General features: G+C 37.4%; 1 protein-coding gene and 1 non-coding gene across 2 annotated transcripts in view; one reads left to right on the forward strand and one right to left on the reverse strand.

Moving 5' to 3' along the window:
* Nucleotides 1-15,374, reverse strand: part of Luzp2 (leucine zipper protein 2) — a 226,892-nt gene that overhangs the window by 88,992 nt on the left and 122,526 nt on the right. Inside the window, exons 6-7 of the mRNA XM_010603363.1 lie at nt 12,508-12,570; nt 6,344-6,406 (exon numbers count right to left, since the gene is read on the reverse strand). Coding sequence (XP_010601665.1) covers nt 6,344-6,406; nt 12,508-12,570 — 126 coding nt within the window. The remainder of the gene's footprint in view (nt 1-6,343; nt 6,407-12,507; nt 12,571-15,374) is intronic.
* Nucleotides 7,345-7,453, forward strand: LOC117286435. Its single transcript, XR_004517604.1, has one exon. It is a non-coding gene; the product is annotated as a U6 spliceosomal RNA (small nuclear RNA).

Below are 15,374 nucleotides of genomic sequence, written 5' to 3' on the forward strand. Positions count from 1 at the left end.
TTTGCAAAACGGAAGTCAAACATGGTCCAGAATGTTTAACTGTAACACTGAGTGTTTACATTCAACCGCAAGCTGTTGTAAGGAGAAATTAACTTAGGTTTTGTAGGGGACCAGGACATAAAATATTTGCACAACCTTTACACTGTGAAATTCTTATGCTTTGAGAACTCTGTAACACATCGATCTGACTTGTTTGTCAGATGGGATTTGTTGTGTCCAAACGACCACGATGGAGCCCATGGTACCTGAAATATTTCTTCAAAGATGTCTTCACAGGTACAGAGAGCTGCCTAGCAACTGATCTCCCACTGCACTACATAGGGATTCTGGTCTCACCTCCTTGAGTTTTGCACTGCTAATTATAGACTATGAAATTCATAGTGATGATCTTTCTCTTTCTTCGTTGCTGTAAATTCTATCTACAGTGGCAGCTTTCTGTGTAGTCATCTCCAGAGGTAACTGACTTTCTTTCTCATTACGTACAGGCTGCTATGCACCCCTATAACTGAGAAACAGTAATGAAGTGAAGTAAAATAAATCAAGCAAATGTACAAATATGCTTAGGAGCTGTCTCCTGTCATGACCAAAATAGAACATCTGAATGTGTTGCCAAAAGACGAAGTACTCAAAGGAGAACAATAACTTGCTCCTGTCTTCTCAAATTGCTTGGCATTACCATTAGCATGAAGGATATAGAAAACAGGGCATTTAAAAAATTATGCAGTGAGTAAAATTACTGACTGTTTATGGTCAGTACGGTCAGTATAAAATGTATGTTTAGAATAGACATACTATTAAAATTGTTCTATATTTTAATGAGAGATCAAAGCTATTTGAGGATGGAAAATTAAGCAGTACTTTTTAGATGCTCAAAATTATGCACAAACAAGTCTTAATTTACAATCTATAGTGCTAGAAGCCAAGGTGACTTCTGACTAAGGACACGTGTTGACATTTCAATGGGCTCAGGAGAAACATTTTGGAAGAAAAATGTCATCAATTGACCACTACTATGCCAAGAAGTAGAACAGATCTTTCCAGCAGTTGTACAAGTGAAGCAATTTTTCCCAAATGTCTTGAGATGGTGTCCCTAGATTACGCTCCAATGAGGAAATCTGCACGGTCAGTTAAAGTAGGATGTGCTCAAGTCCCCTTCCAGTAGGAAGACAGCAAGCTGCTGGGCAGGACAAGATCCAGAGGAACTCAACAGTTCCACTGCTCCACCCACCCCGGGGCCCAAGGTGAAATGCTCAACCATTGGCCTGGAGTTCATTGTCTTCATTCTGCTTTTCTGCTCCAGCATTCTGATTTGCGTCTTATGACACTCGTCAGCTTAGGAACGGTTTCTCTATGAAGTCTTTGTGAACACATACAAACTCTTTGAGCTGCACTAGTAGAACAGTGAAGACTGGAACAGCAACAGGGTAGACCCTGGGGTTGCACACATATATTAATTCTTTTAAATGTATGCACGTGCCTGTGCATACTTCTCTAATGTATTTTTTGTGATATGTCATGCATTTCAAGCTTCTGAAAATGTAAAGTAAATATACTTTAAGTTTTGTTGAAATATTTAATAAAATATAAAATTTACAAAATTTATTTAAAGCTACAAATATTAATTTAATCAAAAGCTTGGCAACTATAGACCTACCTTAGATTTCAAATAAACAAACAGAGTAAGAAAGAGAAAGACAGCAATTTGGAGCAAGAATGATTTATGGCCAGTGACATTTAGAGAAACTCCACTTTTTTGTCACCCAGAAGTACACAGAATGACAATAATCATCAATATGTAAAGCAGTAATTCCTAAAGGTTGGGAGCCATACAAATCATTTAATAACCTGATTAATTTGATAAACTCCTCTTCAATAAAAATGCCATATGTAAACCTTATGAAAATGATGAAGTTAACCTTTTCCTGAAATTACTCCCAGCCCCGCACCAAAGCAGGAAGAAGTTGTGGTCAAGTAGAAGATATTACTCAATATCTAGTATATAATAAATGAACAGCAAATTGCTTCTGAACAAACAAACCAACAAACTTGAAGTCAGGAGACTTAGACAGGCACTGCATAATTACAGATAAGTCACTTTCAGTCTGGGCTTGGTTTCCTTGCTCAAATTCCCTTCCAAAGTCTCTTACCTCTGGGGACTGTGGCGTCTACTGGCAATCATGGCTGCTTAGGGAGGCTGAGATGGGAGGACTGAGAGGTGGAGGCGAAACTGGGCAATGCAGTGAGACTCTTTCTTAATTACAAAAATAAAACGCAGTAGGGATGGAGCTCAGTACTTTTCTGATGAGCATAGGATGGTGTTTCTAATTAAACACCAACATTGAGGGGAAAAAATCCTGTATGTTTAGTGATTTTCACTATTTATAGAATCACATTTTTAGGCAAGTGTGTTCATTACATTTTAATTTGTTATAAATTCTAATATTAAAACATGGTGTTTTAAAGAAATGGTGCATGTACTTCGTTATTAGTGAATAAGTGAGATCAATTTCCAAATTGTGTTTTAAGCAAGGAAGAAACAGGACTGAAAACTTGACTTGAATTGGCAATGAACTTTCTTTTTTTCATTTTTATTTTATTTACCTACAGAACAATCCTACCAACCATTGTGTAAAGTGACTAGGTTAAATAAGTCACAAGAATATAACCTAGGAAAAGAAACTTGGGTTCTAAGTAACTATCCATTCTAATATATATAATTTTTTTTTTTTTGGTTCTTTTGAGACAGGGTCTCATTATGTAGTTGAGGCTGCCCTGGAACTCATTATGTAGCCCAGGCTGGTCTCAAACTCACAGCGATCCTCCTGCCTCAGCCTCCCGAGTGCTGGAATTACAGGTGTGAGCTCCATTCTAAATTTTAAAAATCATCATATTTTCATACTGAAAATACATTTTTTTTAGTTTTAGTTACGAAGGGGATTTTCTTTCATGACATCAAACCTATTTCTAGATATGCATTTTTGGACTTTATATCTTTTAGTGCATTGAAACATTTCTAAGACAATGTATAAGTCCTCTTAATGGAACTTGCAAAAAAATATACTAAATTACTTTATCATGATCAAAGGAATTAGGCGATACAGAACTCTGACACATACAACCCCCACAATCTCTGAGACTCTTGAAGCTTATGTGAACCTTGGTATTTGGATCCATGAAAAGGAAACAGTATTGTCTGCACCACCACCACAGACTTTTGAGGCACAAATGCATGTGTTCTGAATATCTTAAAACTTCTGATGTCACGTATGAAAATAAAATCTGCCAGCCATGTAAACTTGCCATGCCAAGTGCCCTCATGTGGATGTCACATTTCTCTTAGCTGAGGATGGACTGATGAATAAAGAATGACTTTTACATTTCCTTTGCTTGTTAAAACCCCGATTTAACATATGGATGAAAAAGGTACAAATTAATGAGACATACAAAAAAATCTCTTCTATCACACAAGAGCTTAAAAATCAAGGCACGATAGCTTTATAAAATTTCCTCATAACCTACTCAAGTCATCAGGAAACATGCTGACATTCACTGGTATCCACACATGAGATTCAGGTACAGCATCCTGGTTTTTGGAAACATGACGTTGTGGATAGAAAATCAACTCCACACGGTGTCTAGAGGAGATATCAATGATGACAAGACACTTTGATGTCTAAGCTTCCAAAAATGGGCCATGGAATCACCATAGATTAAATAATAATGCACAAATGTATATTTTGATACACTGGCATAAACATAAGCCATAAGGATAACTATCTCAGGAAAAAGTAAAAACTCCGATGAATGCATTTTATGTTAAACCCGAAAAAGTCTAACAAGTCTATTTTATAAAATATAGGTACTACATGCTGATGGCTTCTGCTAATAAATTTGCTTTGCAAGTAGATCTGTTGGTGGTTAGGAGAAAGGACCAAAATTCTCAGTTTTTTTCCTTAGGAAATACATGTCACCCCATGGATGAATTCCGCTCTGACTCATAGGGCTGTGTTGAGAATCAGACAGAGTAATACACATCACAGTACTGTCTAAAGTCTCAAAACCACGGAAGCTCACAAAACTTTACGGCAGTACCATGGTGAGAACTTCACACTGAAAGACACTGAAGAGACTCAGAAGTTTCTCTCTGATGTGTTTCTGCTCTGTTCTCCTCTACACAATGAGTAACAGAGCCCAGACGCTCTCCTCCCCACAGACAGACAGAGAACACCCTGCCCTTCTCTGCTTCTCCGGAAAGGAGCTGGCCGTGAAGAAATGCCATGACTTACTTTGACTGACACTAGATCATAAGGTTTGCATTCCAAAGGGGCTGACCCTAAGCTCAACAGGAAGCGATGTGCCAGCAAAAAACAAGAAAAGTCTGGACACACAGTGCCCCCGCCCCATCATTTTTCAAGTCCATGAGATTAGCAACAGATTTTGACTTAAATAATTACTGAAAGTTGATAAATGATAAATCTATATTCAGCTGGTATGTTACAAAAATAAATTTTTAGCATCATCAAATCATCTATTTCCCCAATATTCTTTTTCTAAAACTCTTGGAGAAATATAATTCAAAAGATACAAAAAGCCTCATATGATCATCTATCTTTGTGTAAGATTAGCAACTACAGCTCAGGAATGACAAGGAAACAGAATTTATTTTATAACTCTCTTGACTTCATTAAATGAAAGGAATTTGCAGGAACTAAAAGTATTGTTGGAAATAACAACACACACATTTGGGTCATTGTTGCTAATTTCAACTATTTATTATTGATGACCACAGAAAGCTAAAGCCAAGTTGAATAAAAAGTTAAGATGTTTGAGGGCCAGAATCTCAGCAGGAAAGAATAAAAGTACAGAGTGAAAGCCTTACTTTTAATACTTTTATTTGTTTATCACATACAATGGTGGAGTGCTAAAATATGTGGTTTTTAAGCATAAGTGAGAATTAATTTATAATTTGCTTGTGTTGGTGGGAAAGATCTTGTTATAAATACACTTTTTTAAATGTCAGGAAGCATACTTTTGGAACAGCGAATGACAAGACGTTCCCGGACTCATTTCTTGCATGGAACAGGTGTTTAATAAATATTGGTTGACATCATAGGAAGATTTTCTTCTGACTTCTAAGACTCAAAGTAAGAAGTCATTTCTTACTTTTCTCATTAGAGAAATTGTTAAATTTCTCAACTATTAAATAAAATGGTAGTTATTCCTCTTCGCTTAAATGTACACTTCTGCAATTTGAGATGATCATTGTACTAAGTATGTGAAAAGTAAACATTACATGTAAGGCAATGTAAATGTATTTTAATGAAAACATATTATTCCTCCATCAAAGGGCCTTTCCCTCTACTGGATTTGGCAAGTGGAATAAACGAGATGTACAAAAGTTATTATCAACTGTCTTTTATCTTTCCTGTCAACTAGGCCAGCAGAAACTATCTGTATTATTATTTATTTTTCTTTCTGAGATAAAAAATTACTACAACCTTGGCGGCTTAAATCAACATGACTTTATTCTCTTACTGTCTCCAACACCAGAAGCCTGAAGTGAATTTTACAGGACTAGAACCCCAGGTCGGCATGTCTGCATCTTTGTGGAGACATGAGGAGAATCGTTTCTGTTCTCTTTCCATCTGCTGCTTCTTTGGCCATGTAGACGTTGCCTCACCTTCTTAATTCACTCGTGAATAATCATACAGGGAAACGAGTACCCACCTGGATAAGAATCTTCTCATCGTGAGATCTTTAACTACATACATCTGCAGTTTCTTTTCTCATGTAAGATAATATTCACAGGTTCTAGAAATTAGGAATACATATCTTTGGGGATTGATCATTCTAGCACATGTAGAGTTGGATCGGGTTGCTAGTTATTTGGAGGTTTTGATGAATAGTATTGTACCAGAAAATATCAGTAACCCCAAATCAATCAATACTCATTATACTATTGAATCACTCTTCAAAGATCTCTGAAATGCAGTACTATAGATTGCCAGTGAGCCCTCCCTCTAGAAATGTCCTTCATATGTGCTCTGCTTTAGGTTGTTCTGCTAAAAGATAATATTCCTGAGTACTGAATGAAAGTAATTGTGGTTACAAAAGGAACTAAACACTTTGTGAGAATGCCTGCGTCTGGTAAGAAAGGTATCTAGGAAATCATAATTATATTTCACTTTATAAGTAGGCAACAAAATGGAATTAGGTTCACTATATAGTTAATGGCAAGTTAATGCTTGGCCAAGTCTGGAAATTTAATTTAAGCTAAATAATATTTTTGATAGCTTAGGTGCTATGCTAGCAAGTTGGAATGGAAATAGAGAAAAGTGTTCACCTTAAATAATAAATCCTTCTTCCCATAACGAAGTTCCTTCAGCTGGGCTTGAATTTTTCTCGACTGTAAAAGCAGAAACATGGATTAGTGCCTAAATTCACTTGTATTTTCAAACTTGAAGATTAAAATTTTTCAGCATGCACCAGAATAAATTTGCAGCCTAGAAAACAGAATCCAACTAGTTTGGAAATAAATCAGAAAATCTTAAACATTGACTTGTACGTGAGATATCCAACTATTTGGCAGAGAATGAGAAAAACCAGACTGTTTCAATATCGCATTTCTAAATGTATTATTTAGAGGAATTTGCTTTTTGTCCTTCCCCTACTATAATTGAAACACACAACTTTCCTGTCTCCAGACATGACCTAGAGCTTAATTTTAGACATCAGAAATATCGGTGGGTGTGTATGCCTCAAATGTCACTGGTTATATTTAATTTTTAATTTTTAAATTAAAACATTGATCAATAAATAAATACATATATATTAAATTGATGGCCAAATTTGATCCATCTGATGTCCAACAAGGAAGGCAAGAAACAAATAAAATAGGATGTGTAATGTGCTGCAATTGTGAAGTGAATGGTGCCTTCATATTAGAAGAACGCACTTGTTAAGGATATTAGGACATTGCAGTTTGCTGAGGCACTTCCTACGTATTATGGATATTTACTCCTGGAGGTATTATGATGTGCTTTTTAATTATGTCACTGCCATTTGAAAAAAAAAAGTGCTTTACAAAGAAGTCTGTGCAGCAGCTGTATGTGACTACCACAATGAGTCATGCTATCTACAGCCACAGGCCAGGGGTGTGGGCTCCCGAATTAGCAGGACATAACTTGATTAATAGCTTTCTAGCATGAGGACATCAGTTCAGTGAATTATGCTACTTGTACATGTAAGACTAAATGTCCTGTACCTTTATCCAGGAGAAACACACAACACAGGCACACACAAACACACACAAATTCTGAAGGAATAGCAAGTGAGTTATAGTGGGTGCTTACTTCTGTAGAACACACAATAAAATCAGAACAATACAGAGAAGACCAGAGCAGCCCCTGCACACCAAGATGTCCTGAAAATCTGCGAAGCAGTCCGTATTTTTCGGGAGACATTTTTGTTGTTAATAATGATTGTCTCCTTAGTATCTAGCACAAAGTAGGTGCAAAGTACCTATTTTTTTGTTGACACATAAATTGGAAAAATTTAAGTGCAAATGTACAATGGTTCAATCACTTTAGAAAACAGTTCGACACTTTCTTAAGCAGTTAAACATAAGTGGTGCACTGCAATCTTTCCAAGGTGTTTAACTAAGATAAATTACATTGTACACAAACATGTTGATAGCATCGTTATTCAAAATAGCTAAAAGCTGGAAATCACCCAATGGTCCATTAAATGGTGCTTAAGCAAATTGTAGTGCACTCGTGAAGTGAAATCTGAAATAGTGCAGAGCAGTTCCAAAAGAAAAATAAAGTACAGAGCCATGTGAGAACACAAGTGGATTTCACCAGGATGTTTGGAAAAATTAGCTGCGTTTTGTAAAATTCCATTCATGTGCTACCCTAAGGAGGTCACATACCATAACAGAGGCAGATACCATGGCTGGGGAGGTCAAGACTACTGTAGAACAGCCAAAGAAATTATTTAGATTGTAGAAATCTTCTGCATCTTGAATGTGTGCATGTTGTATACCCACTAAGCTATATATTTAAAGGAGATGAAGTGCATTATACTAGGGTATATTTCAATAAAATTCAATTGTAAAGGTATCGGGACATGGAAGCTAATAAACACAGGAAATTATGTGTATTAAAGAAGGAATCCCAGATTATTGAAGTAAATTTTCTAAGCACACATACATAGTGTGTACGTGTGTCTTCCACTGGAGAACTTTCAGATGTACTGGATTGAACTTCCTTGAACCTTTTCTGTCATGCCAAATGGGAGGCTGTGTAAGGAAACTGTGGTAATTTTTAAATTGTTACCCAAAACTGCAAGAAGCAGTGCTTACAGTAGAAATGAGAATGTAAGGAACCACGCATCAAGACTAGTTTCTAATATTGGAAACACATTTTTATAAGGATCTCTATTTAGTATCTATCCCCTATATTTTCTGATATATTTAATTAAAAAATCATTAGGTAGATTAAAAAAAGAAAACAAAATGAAGAGAAAGTCAAAGGAAATACAGAAAGAATAAAGGAAAAGGGAGAAAGCAGGGAGGAGAAAGAGAAAGAGGAAAGAAAGGAAGGAGTTCAAATTTTATAAACAATTCTGTATTACAATTAAATTCTAAACACAAAAGCAACACAAATTTTTGTTCTTCTACAAAATAACTCATGTACATAAAAAGTCATTCTCTTTTTCTTGCTAGGGTTAGTGATGCAAAATAATTCATACTTAAGAAAGCATAAAAGCCACCATTGTCTAATTATGATTGCTAAAGGCTCTTAAGAATGAAATCTCACTGAAGCACTGAGCTCCTTGAAATTTCTATTGTTGATTTCCAAATTAACATTTATTACAACCTTTTCATCTTCCTTGTTTCCCAAGTGACCCACAGCTAGGCTATTTCATACTCAAACCGGGTGTCTCTTGTTAACTTTCTAAGGTAATTCCAATTTGCGTACCATTATCATTTTATGCTACTCATGTCAGCAAGGGTGGATTCTGCTATCTTTCAGAAGTTTGAATAAGAAGTAAATTGGCCTTTTATTCTTTCTTTTAATGCCTGGTGTCCAGGATTCACTCACAGCCAGGCCTGCTATCTTTCATAAAAATGATTAACTTGTTTTTTCAACCAGTAATGACAGGAAATAGGAGGAATAGCGATTATTGCTTCTGGGGCTGTGCATAATTCCCTCTTTACCACTCGCCATCTTTCGCAGCTTTATTACTGTTTCTGGTGTCAGAAATGATCAATTTTAATCATTTAGGATACACATATTTACACTGAAGGCACAGAATATAATTTAAAGGTTTTCTGTTTTCCTTAACTTGTAGTCATTGTTAAACATTGATTATAATCTCATGCAGTGATTCATTTGGGAATGAAAATAACACCAAAATGTTTAGTTTTTTTATTGTTTTCTGCATTTAGTGGCTATGATTTGAGAGATGGTGGATCTCTTGAGTTTTGTCAGGATGGTGTAAAAATAACGTTTTGAAGTTGTCCTTACAGTCTGCTGTGTCTTCTATATAACATATTCCTACGCTCGTCTAATTTTCAGTGAGTTAAAGAGCAAAATCTGTTCTAGGAATATGATGAAAAATGACAAAAAGTATCAACAGTTTCTGACTGAGATCACTGTTGTGATGTTCATTGCTTTGAAAAACATTTGCCATGTTGACTATGAGCTCGGGAGCAACATTTTGAAAGCTGATGTCATCCAATGGATAATTTTCAAACTCTCGAGGTATTGCTATATTTGGAATCTCAGTAATATTTTTGCTATATAATAATTTTAAGTAAAGTTGTAAATGTTGGTGCAAGTAAGCCATGAAGGCTTTGCAAGTCCACTGCAAAAGGAAAGTTGGAAGTCATGGTGACCATGGTTGTGAGAAGATAAGGACTATGAAGAAAGAGCCATTCATGACAGATCGTTTAGCTGGGCTGCCTGGAACCCATCGTTCTGAGGTTCCATCTGAGATGATCTGCTACAATTGTACCTTCAAATACCATTTCTTCTGTGAATTAGTAGTGAGGATGATGATGGATGTTGTTTGTAATAGCTGCCCTTGTTAATATTCTTTTCTGTTTCTGGTACTCGGGATTGAACTGGAGACACTGTGCTTGCGAGGCAGGTGGTGGCACCACTGAGTTAAATCCTGGGCCACCTTGTTAATATTCTGATGTGGCAAATTAAAACATATTTACTTATGTATGAATCCTAAAGTTTATGTTTACCTATCTAGAAGACAAGCTCCCTTTCATCATCTCTGCTAGAGGAAAACATGAATGTTTTGCTTTTGGTATTGAGATGAATCAAATGATTCCATTTACCAGCATAATATATTGAAATATTCTTATACAGACTGAATATATCCCTACCCCACTACTCAATATGGTAAGATGGACCTTCACTGCATGAATTATTAATATGATAAGGTAAATGAATACACTGTTAGGAACCCATTACATTTCAAACATCAGACAATGGTAACATGAAGTGTAAAAAATGCACACATAATTTTGAAATAATATGTTTTCTGAGGTATTGAGATAAAGACAAAATAGAACTCAACCTTGAACTAAGAGCCTACATAACAAAGATTGGCCCTATTTTTTCCTAAACATTACAAATATTTTAACCCAAAAGAGCTCCCCTTTCTTAAGCCGAATCAATCCTGGGGAGATGCCTATCTCAGAATACAGTTTCTGACCAGATAGTGCTTATTCAAAACATCACTGCGCTTGCTTTCTTCATTGCAAGTCAGATTCAGAACCTTCACAGAATACATTTGTTCTATTTCTAGGACCTTAGTAAATATAAGCAATGTCAAGTCTATTTCTGTCCAAACGCAAAAGTGCAAGGAAATGAAATGAAGCTCTGCTCAATCAAATCTACAAACCAGTAAGTCTAATTTTTCATCTCTGGAGAATCAACATTTAGTCCCTATATATTAAAATTTTCTATTCAAGGGCCGGGGATTTAGCTCAGAGGTTCTGTCGCTTGCCTCACAAGCACAAAGCACCAAGTTCGATCCCCAGTACCAAAACACAAACAAAAAAAACCAAAAAACAAAAACAAAAACAAAACAAAAAAATAAGAAGAAAGAAGAAGAAGAAATTCAAGCCTGGGCTCAGCCTTTGACTGCCACTGTAAGACTGTGGTAATATTTTTTGGCCTCCTTGGCTGACCTTGGCTGACCTTGTGGCCTAGTTAGTTCTGGCCGAAGGAAGTGGATGATACTACTTCCTCCTTGGAGAAGTAAAGAGCAATGCTTGTGCTCTCTGTGTCCCCTGGTCTTTCACGCTTACAGAAGGGCGAGGTGACAGGGAAGAGGGTTTTGGAGAGGCGTGGTGGGGAATTCAAGCCACAGCTCTGTCTTCAAACTCCGGGCTGCACTTCCCTTCCAGTATGGGAAGGGAAAGGGGCCAAATGTCAAACGGCAGCAAGCCCTTCTGTGTGTCTACTGCTGCCTGGCCTCTTCTCTCCTCTCTCCTCTCCCACTTCCCTCGAGATGTGCAGTCTTTATCACAAAGTGAGTTTCTCGTGCCCGCTCCTCTTCCATCCTGGCTTTTACTGGAATAAATTTCACACAGGTCTTACCCATCTCTTTCGGCTTCTTGGAGAAGCCAGTTAACACACGGGCTCTTGTCTCCTTTCTTTTGAGGAATAGAAAACGGACTTTTGACGCTGTCACTGCTATTTCATTTCTATCAGTAAGCATTACTCAGTATGACCTACGTGTCTTGGACAAGCACAATTCTGGAGATTGATTCCAAGGCGAGGAATATAGGAGACTGGCTTTTAGTTAAATGTTTATTAACTGGAATGATGTTTTTCCTCCCTGAAAACTGCAAGAGACAAATTTTGTGCACAGCAAATAAAACCAATGATTCTGTTTCATGAACTGCAAAATCAATCCTCAAATTTTCATTCAATATGACAATACGAATATGAACCAGTCAGTATGAAAGGACACAGACAGTGCAGTAACGACGCAAAGGGTAAGGTGATGGGACTCACACCGAGGAAACTGAAAACGCGGGGGCATCTCGGTTCACAACATTAAATTGTTCCAAGATTTTGGCCCCGAACTGAATCAAATTCCCACAAAAGTTTGAGCGTCACCCTACGTGGAGTTCAGTAAAGCAGGCAAAATTCTGCCGAATGCTTCTTTTCAGGACCGGATTATCACCAAAGAGAAGCACCAGTGAACTGAAGTGTCCCTGTACGGTTAAAATGGGAATTTAGTCCCAAATAACGCATCATCAAAGTGACCCTTAAGGGACTGATTTTTTTTTTCTTTTAGAAAATGTTAAAGCATCCATATACATCCAAACATGTAAAATATGTGTTATAGCCTTTCTCTAAATTGTGCATTTGTTTTAGAAAATAATGTACTAGATGTCTAGACTGAAAGATTAAAATCCACTGTGGGATGGGTGCTGTGTTCTTCAGCCAGAGGTTGAAAAGAAAATGTACTCACCTCTTCTGCATGAATCCCACAGAGCTTGCTTCCCGATAGGAGTTTGTTTTTCAAGCTTTTGTTCTGAGAAGAGAAGTGGTAAAATATTAAGAATTCACTTAATTAACTCAGTACTATTATGTTAAGTTTGATTCAGAGATTGGATTTTTCTTTTTCTTTTTTTTATAGATTAGATTTTCCTTGATGCTATGTTTAATGAATTTGTAAAAAGCTGAACTTTTATAAAGCAGTTTTCCTTTTATCCACTAAAAATGACATGTACTAGCATTAACATAATTGCTTAAAAAGATAAAACAGCATCAAAGCAAACCTAAGTTTATTATATTTCTATAAGTAATTTCACAAAATAACTTGTGCACAAATCAGCAATGCTGCTGGTTTCTGAAATGATCCCCGCACCGCAGACGTTGAATCTGTGTAGGTTCCTCGTGTGCCCTTTAATAATACAGCAGCAAGTCCATGAGGAAAGATGCATTCTGTTTGAAAGCTGCACACTTAGAGTCTCCTTACGTTCCCTGCACCTGAACACCACACCCTAAGAGCTCCTTCACTTTCAGATGGGGTTTTCTGACTCCAAGCCTCGGAACTGTACTCTTTCTGCTGAGTGTGAGAGCGGACCTTTGAAACGCCCGCACTGGACGTAGGTTCACAGATTAGTATTTGTTCCTCGGACCCTTGCCAGCCATCTGAGACTAACCACTCACAGACTCTCTTGTCCCAGTGGTAGGGATGGATCCCAGGGGCAGAGCACGCCAGGAAGGGCTCCAGTCCTGAGCTATGCACACTTCCCACCCCAACCACTCAGAAACGATCTCACCTGCATCATGAATTTTCTGTCTTTTGCCTCCGTAGTTGTGGAAAATAGACTTAAGGTGGTCAGCGTGATGGAGAGTGGAGAACTTTGTAAAACATACAGACTGCAGATCCACGCTTTCCTTGCAAGAATATACTACCAACTGGTACAGTATATCTCCTACTGAGTGAGGGGAGGGGTCTTGATGGACTAGATGTACTCGCATGAGCAAAATGAATAAATTTCTCAAATTTAAGATTCTGTACAACAATTCCCACACAGTTTTGAGCACCGTTTGGTACTTTGTTTTCTGCTGTGCTGTCTGGCGTCACAGCTGTCCCAGACGGAAGGAATATTTGGTCTGCTTTTTCCACTGTAGCTCTGTTAAGATTCTTGAACACTTAATTAGAATTTCAGTACTGTGCAATGTTTTCGACAGATGAGGAGAATTGTCTTTATTCATTCAAGTAATAACGTTGTGAAGATATCTGTGCCTGGCCTACAACACAGGATAATCTAACATGTGTCATCGCCGTATTTAATGGCATGTGTGTTATGGGAAGAAGCTCTGTAAGGACATATTTTAGTTCTGCAGTAGTAGAACAGAATATTCTTTCAAACTCAAGTAGTAGAATAGAATATTCTTTCAAATTCAGATAAGCGAAGTACATGTGGTAAGAGAACTCATACAAAACAACCGTAGTCACCCACGCCTCAGGAACTTTATTAGCAGTAAGAAACCCTTCTAAATAAGTGAAGTTAAAACATATCTAAATGTTGGGTTGTGCAGTCTACACTGCTATAACGTGCGTCCCGCTCTTAAACTTCTCTTACTACTTTGTTCTTTCCCCTTCCTTCCCCTTCCTTCCCTCTCCTTTCTTTTCTTTCCTCTGCCTTGCACGTTCCCTTCCTCCATCTTTTGTTTCTCTCTTTTTCCTATCATCCCTTCTTTCTATTTCTTTCTTTCTCCTCTTATTTGTTCATTTATTAAAGCTGTGATGGGGAAATTCTGAATCCTGGTCATAATGAAGACTTGCGTACACTAACTTCAATCCCTTGAAAACGATGCAAGTAGATATTTTTTTTTTCTAAGTAGAAGCATTGTTTTTCAGTGAAATGGACTATACAGTGGCAGCTTACAAAATATTATTTATTCTATTGACCCTTTATGTTAGCTTATCTGAATCTGTTCCCAAAATAGATCACTACTTAATTCCTTGGAATAATTTTTTCATCGATCCAGACGTGTCCCCAAGCCAATAAGCGGTGAGGACCATTTCACACCAGAAGGTAGAAGGTTGACTGCTCCCGTCCTCTAAAGATTGAGGTTTGATTTAGCAATAGGGGCTGAGCAAAATTAAAAAGATTTACATTCTGCAGCCTCCCCAAAGTCTTCATGGAAATATTGGGCATGGTACAAACTGTTTCTGACACTTCTTTGAGAAGAGATTACTCCAGATTCACAAATACACTGTAAGTATTCGCTGATATTTAATGTTTCTAAGGAAAGCCAAAGTCAATCACACTAACATATTCTTAGGGATTTTGTTTCACCATTTTACTTTTTATGATGTTACAGAGAAAATTATTCTCTTACCCTTGTGAAAATGGTTAAAAAGAAAAGCCTTTATTTAGAACTTCTGCAAGACTCATGAAATAAGCATATGACTTCTGCAGTCCTGGCTTTTTGCCTAGAGACAATTTATGAACAATAATCCAGGAGTCAAAGCCGAAGAAGACAAAAGTTAAGAAGAAAAGGTTCAACATTAGAAGGAGCTGATCAGGTGGCATCTGTGTAATGCAGTACCGGAAGGCTGGGATTGATGCCTTAAAAGAATTTCTGATGATTTTCTGGGGTCCCCTCACATCTCTGTGAGAATGGAAATCCGCATCGGCACACAGTGGCATGCCGCAATCCTGACAATTGAAAGTGGGGTCGCGTGCCCCTTCGGGTGCCCCTTCCCAATTAGGCCACTCATGCACCGAGAGGTCCGGCAGGAGATCTTTATTGTAGGGAGGCGAGCAGGAGGCAGGAAGTCAGAGAGAGAGAGAGAGAGAGAGAGAGAGAGAGAGA

Source organism: Fukomys damarensis, unplaced genomic scaffold (genome assembly GCF_012274545.1).
Source record: "Fukomys damarensis isolate Sample0158 unplaced genomic scaffold, DMR_v1.0_HiC HiC_scaffold_16, whole genome shotgun sequence".
NCBI lineage: Eukaryota > Metazoa > Chordata > Mammalia > Rodentia > Bathyergidae > Fukomys > Fukomys damarensis.